This window comes from Trifolium pratense, linkage group LG1 (genome assembly GCF_020283565.1).
Source record: "Trifolium pratense cultivar HEN17-A07 linkage group LG1, ARS_RC_1.1, whole genome shotgun sequence".
Classification (NCBI taxonomy): domain Eukaryota; kingdom Viridiplantae; phylum Streptophyta; class Magnoliopsida; order Fabales; family Fabaceae; genus Trifolium; species Trifolium pratense.
This window is the reverse complement of record NC_060059.1, coordinates 13,408,903-13,433,026: the sequence shown is the minus strand read 5'-3', so window position 1 is coordinate 13,433,026 and position 24,124 is coordinate 13,408,903. Positions and strand designations below refer to the sequence as shown.

The following is a 24,124-nucleotide window of genomic DNA, read 5'->3' as shown; positions in this document are numbered from 1 at the left end:
TAGGTTTGTTGTTGTTCTTTTTTTGGATATACATGTTGTATTAGTAGTAATCTCATATATTATTTATTGTTTAACTGAATTATCATGATTACAAAAAAATTCTTCGATGGTGCATAAAATTTTTAGCCCCACCAATTATTTGTGTCTGGGTCCGTGATAGTTGTCCTATCAGTCCGTCCCTGCGTGAATGTGAACATAACATTAAATTACGAATGTCACTCTCGAGGGATCAACCACTGTTCTAAATAAAGGCAGATAAGATAATTGTTGTTCATTGGAGCACCAGAGTTGTTCCCATCATTGAAGTTAGAGTGTGGGAACATATCGAAGTATTACCCTTTACAGTTTTGTAGGATTTTATCCTTTATAAAAGATACTTCGCCCGATTGAATAGTATAGATGTTACTCCCTTTGATCTTGATACGAACCGAATCTCAAAAAACAACAAATAATAAACAATTAAAAGAACAATGATGAATTTTTTTTATTGATTTGTAAATGAATAACAAAAGAAATAAATAACAAAAGAAAAGGATGCGCTCATTAAAAAATAATAATGGTAAGGTCTCAACATTCCGTCATACATTCCTTACTATGTGGAAGGAGTTGGATTTGGATTTACAAACCACATCAGCTCCTCTAACAAACTAGCCAGTGATTCCTTCTTACCCTAGAATATAGTTGCCAAACCTTGGGTCCCTTAGATGCATAATTCACCAATTGGTTATGTAACTCGGTGAAATTCTAACTTCCATTGTTGGACCAACTCAGATACTGTTCTAGTGCTCGTTTCAGAGTTAATTAAACAAACGCTTTTTTTTTTTTACTTCTGTGACATTTGTCCCGAAAACAGCACACCAACTGAAAAAGCTCATTCCCCTGACTCTAACTTCACCCCTCTCCAACCAGTCGAGCGTCAACCTTAGTGCCTTGGTTATTAAGAACTAGTTTTAAATCGTAAACTATATGTATGACTTTTGTGTTAAATCGGAGTTAAAACTATTTTGATTACCGAACGATTCAAAAACTTAATCTTTATTTAGTCAATTCAATAATATCATACTAGTAATAAATACAATATCATATGTAAAGAGACACTTAATTTTTATAATGGTTCATGTTAATAATCGTAAGAGTAACAATTATTTACACTCGTGCTTATTTTTTATAATAGTATATTCTCTTTGTTCTTTTTGTATAAGCAAAATTTCATTGTTGAATACTTGATTATTTGATCTAATGGGGTGGAGGAATCGAATACATCAAGAGGTAGACAAATAATAATTTTTAGTATTCGTGTGTTTCAGCAGTGTCTCATATTTTTGTGTATGTGTGCGAGAAAAGAAAAGAAAAAAAAACAATACAAAAAGAATAGATGAAAACAAGTGATCAACAAAACAAATAAGTAATTAATTTTGATAAAATAATATAATTTTACAAAATTTTATGCGATTATTTAAATATAATAATTTTTTTTTGGTAGATAGACAAAATGATGTTTGACCTATTCTACCAATTGAGATAAGAAGTTTTAAATATATTTGTAAAAATTAAGCCACTAGGTTTGGTCTAGTGGTGAGGGGTTTGGGTAATATGTTACTCCCTCCGGCCTCAATTATAAGCAAATTCCACTTTTTAGATACATTTGAAAATCAATGTATCTAGACTTAATTAAGGCCAAATACATTGATTATCCAATGAATCTAAAAAGTGGAATTTGCTTATAATTGAGGCCGGAGGGAGTATAGGTCATGAGTTCGATCCCCAACTCATTGTAAACAAAAAAATAATAATTTGTGAAAATTTAATTATAATAAGTTATTTGATAAATAATAGATACATAAATATTGTCCCTTTAAAAAAAGTTGTAAAAAAAAAAAAGATACATAATAATATGGTTTCGTAAAAATCAAATCAAACAATAAGGGTTAAAACATACAATCATTTTGTATTCAATCAATATTCAATCTCACATTATATACATGATTCAAAAAGTCATATTTAATACGTGAAAAAAAAAATAACAGATATTATTTATTTACAAGATATATTGATGGGCGTAGGTATAGTTGTTGTATTATATGCTATTGAAATGCAAGACTACAGTCATATTTAAATAATGAGAATGAGAGAAAATTAATTAAGTGTGAATTATTTAATATTTAAAATTTATTTTAATTTAAAAATAATAATATATATATATATTAATTTTTTCATATTTTTCTTAATTAAATTCATAACACTTAAATTTCTAAATTCAAAACAAAATTATTAATTTCAGATACGTTCAAAATTAAATAAGTTAAAATATATGGGCTTAAATTCAGATCCTAACAACCTTGTTCGTGCCTATCAAATCTCACATATAAGCAAACTTTCACCGTTTAGGTTCATTCAATAATTAATATATTATATTCCATATGCATTCTATAACAAGAGTCGAGAGGTATTTTGATCTTAATACATAGCAGCAATATGCATTTTTTCAATTTTTAGGTTCATTCAAGAAAGGGTGGGATACTATATTCCAGGATTCAAGAAAGGGTGGGATACTATATTCCAGGATTGAATTTCACATTCGAATGAACCTCATAATCGTAAGAAAGTTGATTTCTTAACTACAGCGCTAGCAAACGAAAAATTTGGATAGATCCAATAAGATGAATCTCCCCCTTTGAAAACCGGACATGAGGACTTCCTCTCATCTAAATAAAGTATTTATACACAATAAAGATAAAGAAAGGGGATTAGTGTTAATGTTGATGCTTTTTTATGAACAAGGTTATGTTGATGCTTTATTAACGTGCCTTGACCCAAGCAGAAAAAAGGCAACGTGCTATTTTCAACTTGACCAACATATACTACTTGTCCCAAAAGAAAAAATTGGTCAAACAAAGTTGATGTATTCAGTCCAAATTTTTAACTAAATACATCAATTTTTTGACCAATTTTCTTTTATATTTTAGTACGGAGGGAGTATATAATTACTTTTGAAATATATCTATAACAATATATAAAGGGGATAAGGGAGTTTGGGCTGGATTTTTTTTGGTCCATTTTGCCCTTAACTTCCTTTATGGTTTTTTAATTATTCCATAATTGCCCTTAACTTCCTCTCTTTTTTTTTTAATGGTTTTTTCATCTATATCTATTCTATACTATAATATATAAAAAGAATACATGAGTTTTGGGGTAGAATTTTCATAATACCAACATTACCCTTGCTTTTTTTTAGTAGCAACAAAAATCTTTTATTAACAAACTCACCATAACATAAGGCGTATCTTTTTTTTGGGTACATAAGTTAGACACAGGCAGGTGCGGAACGCGCCTGCCTGGCCCGCTAGTAATAATAATTATTATTATAACTAGCGGCCAGACAGGGCGCGTTCCGCGCCTGTATGTGTGATCCATATTTTCTATTATGTATGTTGAAGATTATTCTAAAATTTTTATGAATAATTGACTTATGGAAAAAAAAATTAAGTTACATAGAGATGCTGTAAAACAAAACAAAAAAAGTCACATAGAGACGTTGAATCAAATGTAAAAAACTATTAAGTAAAAATGCGTACAAAAAACTCATTACTAAAATGAAGATCAATGGGTCCAAAAACTGTTTTAGTAAAACATATGCTAAAACAATTAGCTAAATTCAAACTAAAAACCGTAACGCTTAATCCGCTTGTGTGATTAATGTTTTCTATGTTGCTAACGTATACCCTTGTGTAAATTAAATTACACAAATACCCTTGTGTAAGTATTGTGTATACAAAAAAAGATTATGGAATTAGTAATGCAAGAATATAGTTAATGGTATAAATGTATAATAGAAAAAAAATAACATTTAGATACTAATGTAAAACGATTTATAATTTGATATAATTTTTTTCTGAAAGTGAGATATAATTTGGTTCTCCATATTACATTGTTTCTTTAAAGTACATATTATTTAGTTTTCTACATTAAATTAAAAGCACATATTCCTCCCAATCCCCCATCTCTAGCAGTCCATAGGGCTAAGAGAGGTACACATTTTGTACCATACTACACTACTATTCTACTGTTGTTTGTTCATGCATATAATAAATATCACTAAATCTTCAACCATTCACAACAGTTCCACCTGAAAAAAATACATGTTAAAATGTTAGTAATTAATAAACTTCTAAAATTAATTAATATACACATTACATATAACTCTAGTGTGCAATATCCTTAGAAACAAGCAATTAAGGATGTTAATTACCATTGGGGTGAAGGACTTGTCCTGTAAAATAAGAGGAACATTGGTTGGAAGCAAGAAAGACATAAGATGGAGCAACCTCAATAGGCTGTCCAGCTCTGTTCATAGGAACTTGACCACCAAATTGAGCAGTCTCTTCCTCCTTAAAAGATGCTGGTATCAATGGTGTCCATATGGGTCCAGGTGCCACACCATTCACCCTTATTCCTTTGCTCACAAGCTGAAGTGATAGTCCCCTTGTAAATGCCACAATTGCACCCTTGGTAGATGTATAGTCTAGTAGTTTTGCATTTCCTTTGTATGCATTCACTGATGTTGTGTTTATAATGCTGCTCCCTTCCTTCATGTGCTTCAATGAATGCCTGAATGTATATGTTACAAACTTACAATTATATATAAGCCTAAAATATATACATGAATTGTATATATCTATGAAGTACCGACACAGACACGACACATACACAACGACTTGAGTCCGACTAGGACCAACCTGAAAGTCAGACAACTCAAGTACTAGCTTTAGCCCTCAATTTTTTTGGAGGAAAAAAGTCCCAAAAACTCTAATTTAGTTTTATAAGAGTTAGCTTAGCTCAATAGCTCAATTTATTTATTTTTTTTAAATTGACAAAGTTAATAATTAGTTGTCAGTGTCAGTATTTTTCACCTTCGTCAAAACTTGAACTTTGGACCTTTAACTCCTTAGAACCTTTAACTCCTTAACACCTTTAACCTTTACGTTAAACAATTTGAGCTATCCACTCCACACGCCCAATAGCTCAATTTATTAGGACGAAGGTACATAAATGAATTGCCTTAACCTATGGTATATTAAAAGACATGTTATCTAAGACAACCTGATAATGTTAAGTCTGACACCAATAATAATTTGAGAAAACAAATTAATTAAATATAACATGTCACGTTTCACACACTTTGACACGTTTTTATCAGAAGTATCGGTGCTACACAGATACTGACCTGGTCATGAAGAAATATGAGAAGATATTTGTTCTAAACACCCTCTCAAGCCTAGGCTCATCAATCTCCTCTACTGATGAACACTCATATTGTTCAGCTGCATTGTTAACAAGAATGTCAATATGTCCATAAGCATTGACAACATCATCCACAACTCTCTTGCAATTCTCATCAAAACCCAAGTCAGCTGCTAAAGCCATTGGATCCTTAGCATCTGCAGTTTTTGCATTCTTTATCATTTCAAGTGTGTCCTTAGCATCCTTGTCTTCATCACCCTTTACATATGTGAATGCAACTGTAGCACCTTCTAAGGAAAACAAATTGCATACTGCTCGTCCAATTCCAGAGTCACCCCCTGTTATTACAGCTATCTTTCCCTGAAATTTTGCACAAGGGAAAAAATCACTATCTTAATTACAAGCAATTTTGAGCATCAAATAATTTAATCACAAATTTACAAAATATTAGATCTAGCTAGAAAAAACTAATTTTCTAACAAGTGACAAATCAATGTTCAAATTTTCATTCAAAAATGTGTCCATGAACTCATGGGGGATCTATGGCCCAGCCAGCCCGGACACTTGGCTGGCCTCTTGGTTAATTTTTTTGGCCTCTTGGTTAATTTTTTTAGTATTTTAGGGGTTAATTTATGGCAAAACTAATATATATTTTTGCATAGCTCGGACATCTGCCCAGACTCAGGTAATTTTTCTTGGTATTTTTGGAATTAGTTTAGGATAAAACTGAAAGAAAATTGCAAAACTGAAATTTTTGCTTAAAAATAAAATTTTGCCCAGACTTTATAAAATAAATTGTCCCCACCAATTATTTTGAATTCCTCCTAAACAAATATTTCATTTAGAGCAGTTTTTAAAATATGCAACAAAAAAGATGAAAACTTGTTACCTAAGAAAACTTGTAAAAATGATATATTTATTTTGTACAAAATAAATTATTTTTTTTACAAAATAAGCGGTAGTAAAAGGTCCCATAACCATATTTTAGTTGATCTTGCAATATTTAAAGGTCCGAATTCAAATTCAAAATTTTCTATTTATTTTCCTAAGCGTAAAATTTGAGAAAAAAATCCTCTGCAATAAAAGAAATAGCTGGAGAAAATGTACAATGGAGAGGATCTCTTCTCGTAATCGCGCAATTTGATAATAAAAGTGAACAAACATATATATACTTGAAGTTTGTTTGATGGCTTGTAATCAGGGCAAGTGAATTGAGGCAATGGATCCATAACATGTTCCTTTCCAGGTTGTGTGTCTTGTTTTTGTGGTGGAAATTTCTGTTCACCAGAAGCCATTCTTACAAACAAGAATTTGGGAAAAGATATGGAAGGAAATTTGTGAGTTAGTGGAAATTTAGGTAGAAAGTGATTATGATGAGTGTTGTTTTTGGAAGTGAAATTAGAGAAGGTGGAAATAGTTGTTAGAGATCTTGATGATGAACAAAGTGTTCGGTTGAACGTGTAATGCGTAGTACTAAGACACTTGAACATAGTGCACGTGTGACATGGGATGAATGAATGAATGAATGAACAAAAAAGTTTTATATATGGATATATGAATATGCCACGTGGTGAACATTGGTAGAAAGAGGTGTTGACGTGTCATACGTTAGAATGTCGTGGAATTTGTTACGTTACGGCCCTATATTTGAAGAAACGGTCGGCAACGGCAAAGGTTTTTTCTCTCCCCACCCCATGAATCTTTTATCCCCTGAATTTCCAATTTTGCCCTTGAAAAAACTTCGGTTCGTAGAAACCGAAGTTTTTTTTTGCCTTGAAAACAAATTTCGATTTCTAAAAACCGAAATTTACTCTGAATTTGCACTAGAAAAAATTCGGTTTCTGCGAACCGAATTTTTCTGTAAGGGCAAAATTAGAATATTGGGGGTATAAAAGATTCATGGGAGGGGAAGAGAAAACATCTCTTCATTTTGTTGGAAATTTGTTTTTTTAGGCTCCATTGCTCTTAAATCTCCAAAAACTCAAAAATATTCTTCATTTTGGATCCTTTATAGTTTGGAAAAATCCAAAATAAAAATAGATTTGACAAATACAATCTAAAAAAACATACATTTCAAAATCAATTAGTTTTCAATATTATTATAACGAATACAAATTTTATAAAATTCACGTTAGATTGAAAGTTTATATCGTATAAATTATCCATAATTTTTTTTAAAGAAATCTAAAATCATTTGATATGTTATTGAAACATATCAAAATTAATGGTTTATGTGTTTTTATTGAATATCAAATGATTTTGGATTTCTTTAAAAAAAAATTATGAATAATCTATATTATATAAATTTTCAATTCAACAGTGAATTTTGTACTAATATTCACGACTTGTGCATCATTTTAGACAAAGCCCACTTTTAGTCAATTTTGAACATTCAAAAAAATAAATTAATTTTGAAGTATCTTATTAACATATCAAATGATTTCCGATTAATGTCATACTCCCTTCGTCCCAAAATATAAGCAAAATATGGTCAACAAAAGTGAATGTATTTGGTCCAAATTTTAAACTAAATACATAAGTTTTTTGACTCATTTTTGCTTATATTTTGGGACGGAGAAAGTATTTTATAGACATGATCAATTTTTTAAGACGATTATCCGGTAAAAAATTATCGTTATTGATCTTAACTGTTGATCAGAACAGGTGATGGCCAGTTGGAAGTCCGTTGAGCAGGTGGTTGACCGTGGGTCGAGCAGCTAATCCACAGAGGGGGATTGTACCTGCAGGTGCTCCGATGCCAAAGTTAGAGAGATAAAGAGAGCACTGAGATACAAGAGAGAGAAAGTAAGTGAGTGAATAGTTTCTTTGCTCTCCTGTGTAGGAGAGCTTATATAGCCCCAGCGTTGGGCCAAAGGTCCTCTTAATGGGCTGCATTTGCTTGGCCCAATAAGAGAAACTGTCAAGATATTTCCCTTGGATAATGGGAAGAGCAGTAATCTGCTCCTATCCTAGTAAAGTTGTTCCACCATGCTCTACTGACGTGAATACGATGGGGCACACCGTATTGGGCAAAGTGGATGTGATGTTGGGCTAACTCTAGTCCCAGTCGAGAACAATCAGTATCATCTAATACCTATAGATGAAATATTATGAAACAACATCAATGAGATTGTTGATTTAATTGTGCGAGATGGCAAAGGCATATTTCAACCAACTATTCGAAGCAAAAGAAGGCGCTCATGAGCATGGTCTCTCCATCATTCAACCGAGAGTAGCAAATAAGGACAACGAGAGATTATTAGCCCCTATTACGAAAGAGGAGCTGCACAAGGCACTACTTCAAATGCATTCAGACAAGTCACCGGGTCCGGATGGATTTAATTCGGCATTCTATTAGAAGTTTTGGAATATGTGTGGAGATGATATTTTTGAAGCGGTGTTCAATTGGCTGAATATAGGGTAATTTTTGTCCTCGTTGAATGACACAAATATATGTCTTATTCCTAAATATGAAAATCCTAATAATATGAAGGATTTGAGGCCTATCTCTATGTGTAATGTGGTGTACAAGATGGTGGTACAACTTCTAGCAAATAAGCTGAGAGGTTGTCTATCTAAACGTGTATCAGAAGAACAATCGGCATTTGTGGTAGGAAGGTCAATACTTGAAAATGCGCTCATAGCCATCGAAATCATTCATGCACGAAAAAGAAAGACGAGAGGTAATAAGGGGGAGCTGACACTTAAGATCAACATAAGTAAAGCTTATGATAGAGTTGATTGGACTTTTTTGAGAGGTGTCTTAAGTCGGATGGCTTTTGAGAAAGATGGATTCACTGGGTAATGATGTGTGTGAGCTCTGTGTATTATTCAGTACTTGTTAATTCGGATAGAGTTGGACCAATTCAACCAGGAAGGGGATTGAGACAGAGAGACCCGCTTTCTCCATATCTTTTTATCCTTGTAGCGGTAGGACTTTCAACACTCATTAACAAAGCAATTGCGAGGAGACATACATGGAGTACAAATATGTAGAGGGGCATCAATGGTGTCCCACCTATTTTTGCAGGGCCATATAACTGAAGCTAACCACATTATGGAGATTCTTAGATTATATGCAGAGGCACTAGTAGAGGTGTTCTTCAGCAGGAACACTAGTAGACCAGCACAGGAGGACTTGTCAAGAATCACAGGGATTCATCATGTGTTAGGAACAGGTACATACTTGGGACTACCGTCAATGGTTGGGAGGAGCAAGAAGGAGACATTTACATACATTAAGGATTGCGTATGGAAGAGGATCAACTCATGGAGAGGAAGACCGCTATCTAAAGCCGGGAGGAGGTAATGATAAAATCGGTCCTTCAAGCAAATATCGTCTTATGTTATGAGCGTGTACATTATTCCGGATGCGACAGTGAATGATATAGAGAAGATGTTGAACTCATTTTGGTGGGGAGGAGGTAATAACAACAAAGGCATTAGGTGGTTGTCATGGGAAAGGATGACTTGTGCTAAAGAGACTGGGGGCTTAGGCGTGATTTTAAAGCTTTTAACTTGGCTGTGGTGGCGAAACAAGGATGGAAAATAATGACGAAGCCGGAAACATTGGTGTCAAGGATGTTCAAAGCAAGGTATTTTCTACACTCATCTTTTCTTGAAGCTAACCTTGGGTCCAATCCAAGCTATGTGTGGAGAAGTTTATGGAAAGCTTGTCATGTGTTAAAATTGGGTTGTAGGTGGACTTTTGGTGATGGTAGATCAATCAAAGTGATGACGGATCCTTGGATAAGAGATTCAGCTCATGGAAGGATATGTGCACCGCAATCCCAAGGTGCGTATCATATTAACGTGAACAGTCTTATGCTTGAGAATGAGAGACAATGGGATGCTCACAAGGTCATGAATTTATTTTCATATGATGCAGTTGAACAAATACTAGCAGTACTGTTGGTTATGGAAATTCAACAAGACTGATTGATATGGAAGGAGGAGCAGAACGGGAAATTCGCAGTGAGGTCGGGTTACCGTTTGCTGATGCATGAACAGGAAGAAAGAGTGTGTCGCGGCGGGGTGCAAGGAGAATGGATAAGCTTGTGGCAAATTTGAGCACCGCCGAAAGTCAAGCATCTACTTTGGCGGATATGTCGCGACTGCCTTCCAACTAGAAAGAGGCTTCGACAGCACCATGTTCAGTGTCCGGCAAGCTGTGAATTATGCAGTGTGAACTCGAGGAGGATGCAATACATTTTCTTTGATTGCATAGAAAGCAAGGACAGCTGGGCTGCAGCGCAATTATCCTCGGTGTTAGCAACAAGGCTGCAGCATTTTAATAATGTAAAAGAAGTTATTTTTGATATATGTAGAAAGGAAACAAAGGTGGTTGCAGGAAGAGTAGCAGTTATGATTTGGGTAAATAATTGGTTGTGGAATCATGATAAGAGTGGAGCAATACAAATGGGAATGCTAGCTATGTTTGGAAAGATTGGTATTTAGCACAATATTTTGGTGACAGTGCAGCAAACAATGAACAGATCCAGCAGCAATATCAGTGGCAGCCTCCGCAACGAGGTTGGGTGAAATGCAACGTCGATGCCGGATTCCATAATGTAGGAAGAACTATCAATATCTTCGAATGTGATTCACAAACTGTTGTGAGAGCATTGCAGACTAGTTATGGTGGTGTGTCTATGTTTTGTGTTCTTATTTCTAGCATAAAAAACATGTTGCTTTTAAATTCTAACTTTGAGGTCAAGTTTATTAAGCGTCAAGCGAACTCGGTAGCTCATAAGTTAGCAAGGGTGGCCGATTCTTGAGCTAGTCGCTGTATTTTCTATTCGATTCCTCATTGTATTGAGAACCAATTGATTAATGAAATGAGATAAGTTTATTTGTGTAAAAAAAAAAATTAATGCCATGTTCAATATATGCAGAACGTTCAAAATATGCCCATGTTCAAAATTAATGCCATGAAATGAGATAAGTTTATTTGTGTTCAAAAAAAAATTAAGTTTATTTGATAGTCAATATATGCATGGATACATGACATGTTCTTACACAATACACACAGAATTCATGCCAATTATCAAGTGGCATTGTTTGCTCTGCATTTCTCATGCCAATAACCATGTCCAACAATGAAAACATATAAAATCATATGAAGTAGTCACTCATGTACACATAAGGTAGAAATCATATGATTCAGAATATTCCTCAAACTAATAATTAGTACTTACCACTTATTTGAAAGTGCTGCACTTGTATAAGCATAGTAGTGTCCAGCATGAACTCCACTGATGTGAACAAAAACACTGCAAATAGAATTGTAGTAGGTGCTTCCTGATAGAACTAAATATATGAACACATTGATTCTAAAAATCAATATCTAAATTAGCTAATATAGCTCTTTATCATGACAGTTCAAAATCAGAAATACAAAATTTGGCATATGAAATTGTAGATGAAAACTAAATGTATGTAAAGTAAACACTTCTTCCCCCACTTTGTTTATCCACTCCAGCTAATTGCACTTAGAAATGAAAAGCAACACACTGCAGATTAACCAAAATGGTACATAATCATAGCCACTATGTGTAGAATAGGTCTTAATAGGTCCAAAGATTATAGCTATTTCAAAAATATATCTGCATAAATTAAATGCAGTAAGCATGTTGAATTAAGTTTCCATCCGACATTCCAATCAAGATTCAAGTACTCGTTAGCAATAAGACAAACCATACCCCACCTATAACAATAAAAACAACAATTCTGGTAGGTGAAAACATTTCCAAGTATATATCCAAACCTAGTAGCTACACATGAGAACAAAACCAAAACAGCTGCAAATCCCATATATTACCTCGAGTATAAAAATGTTAGGCTGTTAAATTATGAGAATATCCAACTAAATTTTGCGTTGTGTAACAACATATCTACTTTCATTTTCCATTATACAGTTCATTGGAAAGACACAAATTAGTAAATTCTTGTAGAGTGCAAACTACACTATAACACGGCTCTCGGTTCCCAATACTGCTTGAACAAGCTAACTAATTAAAAAATTATTATAAGCCAATAGTATAAATCCCTTATAAGACTATCAAACATTCTAATGCAAAGAAGTACAAAATATAATTTTCTACTATGGTCCATGGAAAGAGCTATATCGATAGTGATAACAGTCTGAAGTGTGACCATTTCATTAAAAAGAATAACATCATTATTGACTCACCTGACATTACAAATAATACCATCAATTTCACTTTAAGGTAATTGGCTGCACATTGTCATCAAGAACACAGTAGTAAGGTCTTCTCTCTTGAAGGGATTCAGATACAACCCTCATTTCAGGGATGAAATTCACTTTTTTCCGGCAATTTTTGGATCCTCCATATCCAATTGGTATGCAAAAATTCATAAACATAGAATACTGAAACATTCAGAATATTCCTCAAACTAGTAATTAGTACTTACCACTGATTTGAAAGTGCTGCACTTGTATAAGCATAGTTGATAGTAAGCATGAACTCCACTGTTGTGAACAAAAACACCGCAAAGATAATAGCTATTTCAAAAAAATATCTGCATAAATTAAATGCAGAAAGCATGTTGAATTAAGTTTCCATCCGACATTCCGATCAAGATTCAAGTACTCGTTAGCAATAAGACAAACCATACCCCACCTATAGCAATAAAAACATCAATTCTGGTAGGCAAAAACACTTCAAGTATATATCCAAACCTAGTAGCTACACATGAGAAAATGTAATCACGCTCGAATCATCACAGACAAAAATATAAACTTGACCAATTATAAAAGAACAAAACCAAAACAGCTAAAAAAACCCATCTATTACCTCGAGTTCACCTTTTCCGACGGCTTTTCCTTCCATTATATACTGATTCAACGTCTGCGACATGGGTCCACGAGTCTTTTCTAGCTCCGCTAGCTTTTGGTAAAGACCTGGTTTTCTCTTCGGAATCTCAGCCACCGTCGCCTCTGTGCATAGTCGACGGAGAAGCCTTCCTCCGCCGGAAATTGATTAAGCTCATAAATAACACCACTTTTTCAGTTTTGGTCATCAACTAAACAAATTCTACCAAATTTGTGGCTGCTAGCTTCAAGCTTCAAATTTAGGCCAACATATGCAAAAGGCTCACAAGGCAGAAAACAAAGCAAGGAAACAGTTGTTTTGTTAAGCCTTTATCTCAATTTCTACTTTCTACAATATGTAGACTCAGGTCATTCTATTTGAAGCTTTCAATACTTACTCAACGGTTCATGATATGGTCATGTAATTGTCCTTGTTGGACCCATGGTGGGCCAGTAACTGTTTTCAAAAGCAAACATATGTGACACCAACATTAGACTTGCACAAGCAAACAATTCAGCCAAATATCCATCATAGAATTTATATAGCCAATAACAATTGAACTTAATCGAGACAACATTATATAGTCAATATCAATTGGACTTAAAAAGTCATCAAGGCAACATAGAACCATCGATCATCGAGGCAACAAATATCCATCATAGAACATATATAGCCAATAACAATTGAACTTAACTGAGGCAACATTATATAGTCAATACCAATTGGACTTAAAGAGTGAGTCATTAAGGCAACACAGAACCATCGGTCATTGAGGCAACAAACATCCATCATAGAATTTATATAGCCAACAACAATTGGACTTAATTGAGGCAACATTATATAGTCAATATCAATTGGACTTAAAGAGTGAGTCATCAAGGAAACATAGAACCATCGGTCATCGAGGCAACATATATCCATCATAGAACATATATAACCAATAACAATTGGACTCAATCGAGGCAACATTATATAGTCAATGTCAAACATCGAACCATCTCAAAATTTATATATGCAATAGTTAACCATCATTTATAAAGCCAACAATTGGATTTAAGGGTCACTGTCAAGTAGTATCCTGTCCGCTCAAGATGAGCCACCTACATGAAATATCCTGCTAGCATTTCCTTTCTAATGTTGACGTAGTAGTCGCGGCTATTGAAGTCTGTGCTGCATAACTTCAAGTTAAACCTGCATAACTTCATGTACTTTCTAGTTTCCACAAACCAAAGGAAAAGGAAAATTCAAAATCATACAATACTGTAAAACAAAAAAAAGAGCAAAACTAAGGAAGCTGACACCATTACACAAGCCCCTTCATTCAACTCTAACATACCATCCATCCCTAAAATGCATTAAGAACAAAGAATTCACATTGCAATAGTTTCTAATTTTAGGGTCAACATTAGCTCAAAGCTACCATTTCAAAGGGGTTCTTTGAACATTAATTATGTGAGAATTCACATAATGAATATCAAATTGGACATAAGGGGCCATCGGGAATTTGTCATTTAACCATCCTAGTTAAATATTTTGATAAAGTATTCCCACATTACAATAGTGTCAAAACTGGCCATTTCAGAATTTATATAGCCAATAACAATTGGGTTCAAGGGTCACTGGTGTTGCATTTAACCAACCATACATCCCAATTTGCATTTGCATTATGAAGAAAGAATTCATATTGCAATAGCATTTAGTTCCTTGCTCATTAATGAATCACAGATACCACATCAAAATTCACATGATGAACAAATATTGGTCTTAAGGGTCATTGAGGCGACTATTAACCATCTCGTCTTGAATGAACAAAAAGCTTTCATAAATAACACCCCCTTTTCAAATTTTAAGGGGGTTTGTAAACCTTGATAATGTTAAGATTTGGTCATCAACTATAAATGTATTCTAAACAAATTGATTAAGCTCATAAATAACACCACTTTTTCAGTTTTGGTCATCAACTAAACAAATTCTACCAAATTTGTGGCTGCTAGCTTCAAGCTTCAAGTTTAGTGTCAGCAAGGCCAACAGATGCAAAAGGCTCACAAGGCAGAAAACAAAGCAAGGAAACAATTGGTTTTTTTAAGCCTTTTATCTCAGTTTCTAATTTCTACAATATGTAGACTCAAGTCATTCTATTTGAAGCTTTCAATACTTACTCAACAGTTCATGATACACTCATGTAATTGTCCTTGTTGGACCCATAGCAGGCCAGCAACTGCTTTCACAAGAAAGCATATGTGACACCGCCAACATTAGACTTGCACAAGCAAACAATTCAGCCAAATATCCATCATAGAATTTATATAGCCACAATAACAATTGGACTTAATCGAGGCAACATTATATAGTCAATATCAATTGGACTTAAAGAGTGAGTCATCAAGGCAGCATAGAACCATCGGTCATCGAGGCAACAATTATCCAACATAGAATTTATATCAATTGGACTTAAAGAGCCATCAAGGCAGCATCGAATCATCGGTCATCGAGGCAACAAATATCCATCATAGAATTTATATAGCCACAATAACATTTGGACTTAATCGAGGCAACATTATGTAGTCAATATCAATTGCACTTAAAGAGTGAGTCATCAAGGCAGCATAGATCCATCGGTCATCGAGGCAACAATTATCCAACATAGAATTTATATCAATTGGACTTAAAGAGTCGTCAAGGCAACATCGAATCGGTCATCGAGGCAACAAATATCCATCATAGAATTTATATAGCCACAATAACAATTGGACTCAACCGAGACAACTTTATATAGTCAATATCAATTGGACTTAAGAGTCAACAAAGCAGCATCGAACCATCTCAAAATTTATATATGCAATAGTTAACCATCTTTTATAAAGCCAACAATTGGATTTAAGGGTCATCAAAGAAAAATTTAATCATCTCATAATTTATTTAGGGTCACTGAGGTAGCATTTAACCATCCCAATTTGCAAGAGCAACTAATTCCAGGATCATCGATAACTTAGAGATACCATTAAAAGAATGAAAAAATAAATATCAGTAAAAATCCTAAACCATCATTTTTTTTTTCTTCTTTCGAGTAGAAATTAAATGTTCTTTTTGAATAATCAAGAAGGAAAATATGTGTAACCCAACAAGGTAACCAGTGACCCTATATTAGTGCCAAAAAAGGGTCTTGGGACCGATCACATTTTTCTCAAGCAGAAGATTGAATGGGTACCGTTTCTTAACCAACATTCATAAAGGTTGGTTTGTCAAGAAATTGATCTTATGAAAAAATCATCTTTCAAAACATTGGTGTCGAACAAATTATTGGGACATAGCATGTTTCCTAAATGCAAAGATTGAACGATTTTGAATTATCAAGAACGTAAAAAATGGTACCTTTTTTCCGAGAAATTGCAAGTTTTTCTTTGATCATTCTCCAAAACATCTGCTTGATTTGTGTTCCAATCCGTCGCACCTCTTTTCACCAGAATTTTACATGACAACCAACAATCAATGATCTTACTCAGATGTTACCGTTACCGACAATGCGTGTTTGGTTATAACCCTAGAAATAGAAAGAAGAATGAAACACAAATTCAAGCAAACAGATAGCGTGGAAACTGAAAGGATATTTTCTCTCCCCACCCCCCACGTTTCTTTTATACCCCCCTTAAATCCCAGTTTGCCCTTCGAAAATGACCAATTTTTTGGTTAGCAAATTCGGGTTTTACGAATCGAAAAAATAAAAACTTCGGTTTTTAAAAACCACTCGCTTTGTCCTTCGAGTTTTACGAATCGAAGTATGTTTATATAGAAAGCAACCTCTCACATTCTTCATCACTTTCAATACTTCATCCCCACACTACCAAAAGAGATCCCAAAATCCAATTCGTTTTTCAGTCAAATCGCTGCTTAAAATCAAGTTTGGAACGTTTGCTAAGGGTTGGAAGGCGATTTGAAGCACAATATTAAGGTAATCTTCCGTTTAATTTCTTTTATTTTCAACTGTCATATATGCTAGGTTGGTAGGTTTCTGACACAAAATCGTTCGATTTATAGAAATCGAAGGAATCCTTCGGTTAATACGAATCGAAATGACTGGAACTTTTGGTTTTGTGTTGGTTTAAACGTGTTTGCTTGCCAAGCCTAACCGAAGGATTCATTCGGTTGATACTAACCGAAATTACTGGAACTTTAATTTTTGCAATGTAAAATTACTTGCCTTGACTGTCTGTTTTGCTTGCATTGCCTTAGCTGTTATGGATTATAGAATGTGCTACCAATTTTATATGTATTAAGTATTATATGTGGCTAATTATGTGTTTATCCCTCTTATATTATGTAGTTATGGCGGGCAAACGAGAGCTTGTGCTAGGTATCTGTGCCCCGGGAATTGTTGAGGTTCCGCCTGATAAACCTCCATCTAGACCTGTTGCATATGAGATTGATATATCAGATCATTTTTACACTGAAATGGCAACCCCTGACCGAGATGAGTTGATTAGATGGGCTCGGGAGATTGCCTTAAAGCTAAAGTTTGCAATTGTAATTGGCAAATCCGACAACGGCAGCGATAAGAGGAAGCAATATTTCAGGTTGGATTGCGAGCGGGGAGGCCGGTACGTGTCAACAAATAAGAAGCTAAAATCTGATCAAACCGGCACGAGGAAATGCAGCTGTCCATTTCGACTCCGTGGTTATTGTCATGCCGATAAAACATGGCATTTGACCGTTGTAAATGGCAAACATAACCACGAGTTGGACAAGGCAGTTGAAGGCCATCTCATTGTCGGTCGTCTCAAACCGGAAGAAAGGCAATGTATGGAGGAAATGTCTAGGAATTTGGTTCCGCCTAAGAATATAATGTCCACATTGAAAGATAGGGATCCAAACAACAAGACAACGGCAAAGCAACTCTACAATTTAAGTCATCGATTAAAACTTAAAATGAGGGCATCAATGACTGAAATGCAACACCTCTCCAAAAGACTTGTCGAGACCGGGTATTTTTTCAAACATAGGACGGTTGTTGCAGACGGATCCGAACACGTTCAAGACATTTTCTTTGCACATCCTAAATCTATAAGTTTGTTCAATTCTTTTCCTACTGTGCTTTTGATGGATTCGACATACAAAACAAACAAATACAAAATGCCGTTATTTGAGATTGTCGGATTCACATCAACTGGGAGATCTTTCAATGTTGGATTTGCTTGGCTTACCAATGAAAGAGAAGACAACTTCACTTGGGCTCTAGAGCAGTGTGTCAGTCTCTTAAGGAATGAGGATGTTAGACCGAAGGTGATTGTCACCGATAGGGATTTGGCTCTGATGAATGCAGTTTCCGAGGTATTTCCAACATCGGCTGCAATGGTTTGTCGTTTCCATGTAAAAAAGAACGTGAGCTCTAAGATGAAGGAAATTGTGAAAATCAATAATGGAGAGAATGAGAAGCAGACTGATGTGTGGGATCAAATCACCGATGCTTTTAATGATGTGTTAGAGTCGCCAACGGAAAAAGAATATGCTGACAATGTTATGGTGTTTAGGGAGCTCTGTGCGAGATGGCCAAAGTTTTTGCGTTATGTTGAAGAGACTGTCCTAGACACTGATAAAGAAAGGGTTGTCAATGCATGGGTAGACCAACATATGCACATGGGGAATCACACCACGAATAGAGCTGAATCATGTCATGGTGTGTTGAAAGGTTACTTGAAGGACGGTAACGGTGACTTGGTGAAAGGATGGGAAGCGATAAATAAGATGTTGATAAGTCAGTTCACCGAAGTACAAGGTGAATTCGGTCGGAGTATGTCTGTTGCGGAACACAGATACGATGATGATCCTCTTTACGCATTCTTGTTTTATAAAATCTCAAGAAAGGCTATGGATCACATTTATGACGAAGCAAACAGGGTCGAAGAATGTGGTATGGATAGCAAAAAGTGTGGCTGTGTTATGAGAAGGACATACGGGTTGCCATGTGCATGCTTGATTGCGAAGAAGATAAAAAATAACAAACCTATCCGACTGGATGAGATTCACCCTCAATGGAAGAAACTGTGTTTCGAAGATGAGCCGGCACCGGGCGACGTGGCTGACGATTATGATTGTTTGGCTGAGTGGAAAGCAATTCAGGTTATTACACCTTCATAAATATAATGGTTACATTTCGTATACTTTTTTATTATGATTTTAATTTTACATTATGTGTATAATGTTACACTTTGTATACAATTAATTTTAATGAGTTTGATTTTTTTTCTTTCTTTGTAGGAACGATTAAAAACAGCCGATGTTAGCGTGAAGAATGATATTAGGAATCAACTTCGTCTCATTGCATATCCAGAAACCACCTCTGTGAAACCTCCGCTTCAAAAGGCCAAAACAAAAGGTGCTAGAAAGAAAAAATCAGTTCGTGTCACAAGATCCACGAGCAGGGATAAGTCTCGGTGGGAGCATGTTGATGATCATATTGCAGCTACACAGGCATCTCAGTCGCAACCAACAAAGTCAAAGTCGTCGACTTCACAAACAGTGCCTGAGATGCCTAAAGAACTCGTCATCAGTACTTTGACTCCAGCACCTCCTGAAATTCCTTTTATCAACCATATGCCGAAGTTCATGCACCCATTTATTGAAGATATTATTGACGTTGAAGGTGACGGTTATTGTGGATACCGTGTGGTAGCTTTGCACCAAAAAGGAAATCAACAAGATTATGAGTTGATCAGACTGAACATGGAGAGGGAGCTGAGATTGCATAAGGAATCATATGTGGAGTTGTTCGATACTGAGCGTTACAAGTATGTCACGGATGCACTTTTCCCACCACCGAGAAGGAGTAAACATGCTATTGCAACCAAGGACAAATGGTTTACTTTTCCGGATATGGGTTACGTTGTGGCTACTCATTTTCAGAGGGTTGTTGTTCAACTATCAAATATGGAAAGGTGTGGAGCATCTAGAACTTGTTTCCCATTGCGTGGCAAACCTCCATCAGACACGTCAGACTTGGATTCCAAGATTATTTGCATCGGCGCGCTCGCTGACCACTTTGTGTTAGTGCGATTGAAAGTAGGATGTCCGATACCTCCAACGGCTCATCAGTGGAAAAACTCTTGTTCCGAAGAAGCTGCAGAATGGGAGCCCATGTTTTTGGATAGAATGCAAAAGTTTGGTGAGCTGTTGACCATTGAAAGAGCAGGCGATGACTTAGTCACGATTGGAAAGGGTAGCAAAGACGATCCGTTGGAATTGTAGTAGATTTTAGTAGTTTCATTTTGAATTAGCTAAGCGCATTATTTTTTGAAATGGTAGCTAAGCGCACTATTTTTTGAAAGGGTAGCTAAGCGCATTATTTTGTGATGTATACCATGCCGATTATGCTTTGTAACATATTAACTTTGTATGCGCAATTTACACATGAACCTTGGTTATGAAATGTGGTATTATTGTATATTGAACTATGGTATTATTGTTATGAAATATGATTATGAAACTTTGGTTATGAAATGTTGTAACAAATTGTATTTAGCCTGATATAATTTTGGAAATGAATTGAAAGAAAAAACAGGTTTTGACCTCGACGATTTTGAGGTGGTTCTGCAAGTGATTCTGCATAACCTGGCCTTGTTTCTGCATAATTCGATCTTTATCAACCGAAATGTTCCAGTAATTTCGGTTTATATTAATCGAAACCTATGTTTCGGTTTCTGCGAGTCGAAAGAAATTTAAATTTTGCGAAACAGAATATAGGGGGTATAAGAGACTTGATGGGGGGATTGAAGAAAGGTAGGTATTATGTGAAAAATGATCGAAATTGCACCGACAAATTTTTGTGGTCGATATTGTACCGACAATATTTTGTGGTCGATATTGCACCGACAATATTTTCGTCATCAAGGCAACAAATATCCATTATAGAATTTATACAGCCACAATAACAATTGGACTTAATTGAGGCAACATTATATAGTCAATATCAATTGAACTTAAAGAGTGAGTCATCAAGGCAACATAGAACCATCAGTCATCGAGGCAACAAATATCCATCATAGAATTTATATAGCTAATAAACAATTGGACTTAATCGAGGCAACATTATATAGTCTATATCAATTGTACTTAAAGAGTGAGTCATCAAGGCATCATAGAACCATCGATCATCAAGGCAAAAAATATCCATCATAGAACATATATAGCCAATAACAATTGGACTTAAAGAGTGAGTCATCAAGGCAACATAGAACCATCGGTCATCAAGGCAACAAATATCCATCATAGAATTTATATAGCAATTGTACTTAATCAAGGCAACATCGAACCATCTCAAAATTTATATATGCAATAGTTAACCATCATTTATAAAGCCAGCAATTTGATTTAAGGGTCATCAAAGAAAAATTTAATCATCTCATAATTTATATAGGGTCACTGAGGTAACATTCCCAATTTGCAATAACAATTAATTCCAGGATCATCAATAACATAGAGATACCATTACAAGAATGAAAAAATAAGTATCAGTAAAAACCCTAAACCACCATGGTTTTTTTCTTTCTTTCTTTCGAGTAGAAATTAAATGTTCTTGAATAATCAAGAATGAAAAAATGGGTATCCCAACAAGGTAACTAGTGACCCCATATTAGTGCCAAAAAAGGGTCTTGGGGCACCGATCACATTTTTCTCAAGCAAAAGATTGAATGTTCTTGAACAACAAGAAATGAGAAAGAAAAAAATGGGTACCGTTTCTTAACTGACATTCATAGTGGTTTGTCAAGAAATTGATCTTTCAAAACATCGGTGCCGAACAAAGTATTGGGACATAGCATGTTTCCTAAATGCAGAAGATTGAACGATTTTGAATTATCAAGAATGTAAAAATGGTACCTTTTTTCGGAGAAATTGCGAGTTTTTCTTTGATCATTCTCCACGGCATCTGCTTGATTTGTGTTCCAATCCGTAACACCTCTTTTCATCAGAATTTTACATGACGACCAAAGATTCAAGAAATTGATCTTACTCAATCAGATGTTACCGTTACCGACAATTTCGTGTGTTTCGTTAAAACCCTAGAATAGAAAGAAGAATGAAACACAAATTCAAGCAAACAGATAGCGTGGAAACTGAAAGACGGTGCTTATAAAGGCAGCTATCTTATGGGCTTTTCTGTTTTTTTGGGCCAATGGCATCGGCCCATTACTTCTTAGTTAGTCATTAATAAATAATGTCAATTATAGCGATAAAAAAAATAGACAACAAAAATATTTCGATTTAATTTTAACGACTAAAATTAAAATTCGCTATATTTTTATAGACGAAAAGTTAATTTAATTTTTGTTTAAAAGTTTCTAGATTTAATTTAACATTTTTCGAGGATATTTTTTCGGCAATAAAATTTTCAATGAATAGGTCTAACTAGTCTAACTAGGCATGACAATGGGGCGGGTCAGGAATGGATTTTGTCTTTCCCAAATCCATAAAGTTCGGATTTTCTCAAACCTGTCTCAATTCTCAACGGGTATGAAAAGTAAAACCTCAAACTCATATCCCCAAACCTGTTAAAATTGGGTTGTAGGTGGACTGTTGATGATGGTAGATCAATCAAAGTGATATCGAATTCTTGGATAAGAGATTCAGCTCATAATAAATTGACACCGACACTGATAATAATTTGAGAAAATAAGTGCAGACACCAACCTATTAGATGCTCAGACTGTTGACTAATGATAATTGATAACTATCCATTATGTAGCAACTTGAAGAAAATACTGAAATCTCTAGTTATGACAGATACTGTGTGACGTGAATAATTGTTCATAATTTACGCTAAATCATAATAAGAGGTTTAGTAGTATTAGAGTTATGGTACATTAGAGTGATTAATTGGTCCACCATAGATTGAACATTACTTGCAATGAAAGTTGAAGTTGGCATGGGTTCAAATTAGAGTTAGATGATCACGGGGTCAATATCTACAACATGCGTGTGTAACAGATTGAGATTCGAATCCTGATACTCTTATTTATTCACTTAAAAAGGTTGAAATTTTAGCCATTAAACTACTTGCCTAAAAAAAATATATCCATTGAAATTTTGGAAGGTGTCAACTATTTAAATGAATATATTGATATCGGATTGTATTAAAAAAAAAATTTGTATTGGATTGTGGCTACAACTTTTAAATTTTTGTAACCTCAGTTCTACTTGTATAATATCAATAATCACAACCTCTTTTACAATTTAAAAAATAAAAATCTTGAAAATAAAAATACATTCTGTAACCCACAACAACACAACAATATCACCCTGCAAACACTCAACCATCATTTGAAATTCCATACTAAGCTCCACAATTAAGCAATTAGAGGGTAACTCAAATTCTTCAATTTAAATTGTTTGGATGATATATTTGAAGATTTTTTTTAAGAGAAATAAAGAAAGGGAAATACAAGGCTTAATTACTAAATTGGTCCCTTAAAGATATTTTTGGTTTCAAATTAGTCCTTTAAAGAAAAAAAAAGCCCAAACTGGTCCCTTAAAGACTTTGTCGTTAGTCATAATAGTCCTTTCCGTCCATTTTTTCAAAAAACTGTTAGTTTTGTGCAAGTCCACTATTACTAATAGTGCAACACAAACACCCAATTTTGTTTTCCTTCCTTCATCTTCTACCTTCACTTGTTCTTCGTCTTTAACAATATTTTCATGAACTTCAACAACAAAATTCCAGATTTACAAATAAAAAAAATTATGCTAAATTAAAGGGAGAATAGAAACAACAAAATCCATAAAATTGTGTGAATGCATAAAGGGAGAACAGAAATTCCAGAAACTGTGAAAAAAATTTCAGATCTTCATCTTCTAATTCCAGATCTTCATCTTCTTCACCAAAAAACTACAAACAACAAATCCAAACAAAAAAAAATGAAACTGAAGGGAGAACAGAAACAGAAACAACTACAGATCTTCTTCATCCTTCTTATTCACACCGCCTTTGTCTTCTGTTTGCGCCGCCGCCGACGAACATCACACCAACGGGTTTCTCTGTTCGTGTTTCTCTATTCACGGGC

The 24,124-nt window shown here is 34.7% G+C and overlaps 3 protein-coding genes across 3 annotated transcripts; 2 read left to right on the top strand and 1 right to left on the bottom strand.

Moving 5' to 3' along the window:
* Window positions 1-3,855: 3,855 nt before the first annotated feature.
* On the bottom strand, window positions 3,856-6,667 carry LOC123897034 (NADPH-dependent aldehyde reductase 1, chloroplastic-like). The gene is made up of 4 exons (XM_045947532.1): window positions 6,414-6,667; window positions 5,225-5,601; window positions 4,250-4,608; window positions 3,856-4,126 (listed from the first exon to the last, which is right to left on the bottom strand). Exons 1-4 carry the CDS (start codon window positions 6,534-6,536, stop codon window positions 4,104-4,106), a joined length of 882 nt encoding a protein of 293 aa, XP_045803488.1. The 5' UTR covers window positions 6,537-6,667; the 3' UTR covers window positions 3,856-4,103.
* A 1,725-nt stretch (window positions 6,668-8,392) lies between these two features.
* Window positions 8,393-10,179, top strand: LOC123888736. The gene is made up of 5 exons (XM_045937895.1): window positions 8,393-8,587; window positions 8,735-8,924; window positions 9,077-9,171; window positions 9,272-9,546; window positions 9,942-10,179. Exons 1-5 carry the CDS (start codon window positions 8,393-8,395, stop codon window positions 10,177-10,179), a joined length of 993 nt encoding a protein of 330 aa, XP_045793851.1.
* A 9,419-nt stretch (window positions 10,180-19,598) lies between these two features.
* LOC123888733 lies at window positions 19,599-20,315 on the top strand. Its single transcript, XM_045937885.1, has one exon. It carries the CDS (start codon window positions 19,599-19,601, stop codon window positions 20,313-20,315), a length of 717 nt encoding a protein of 238 aa, XP_045793841.1.
* Window positions 20,316-24,124: the final 3,809 nt, after the last annotated feature.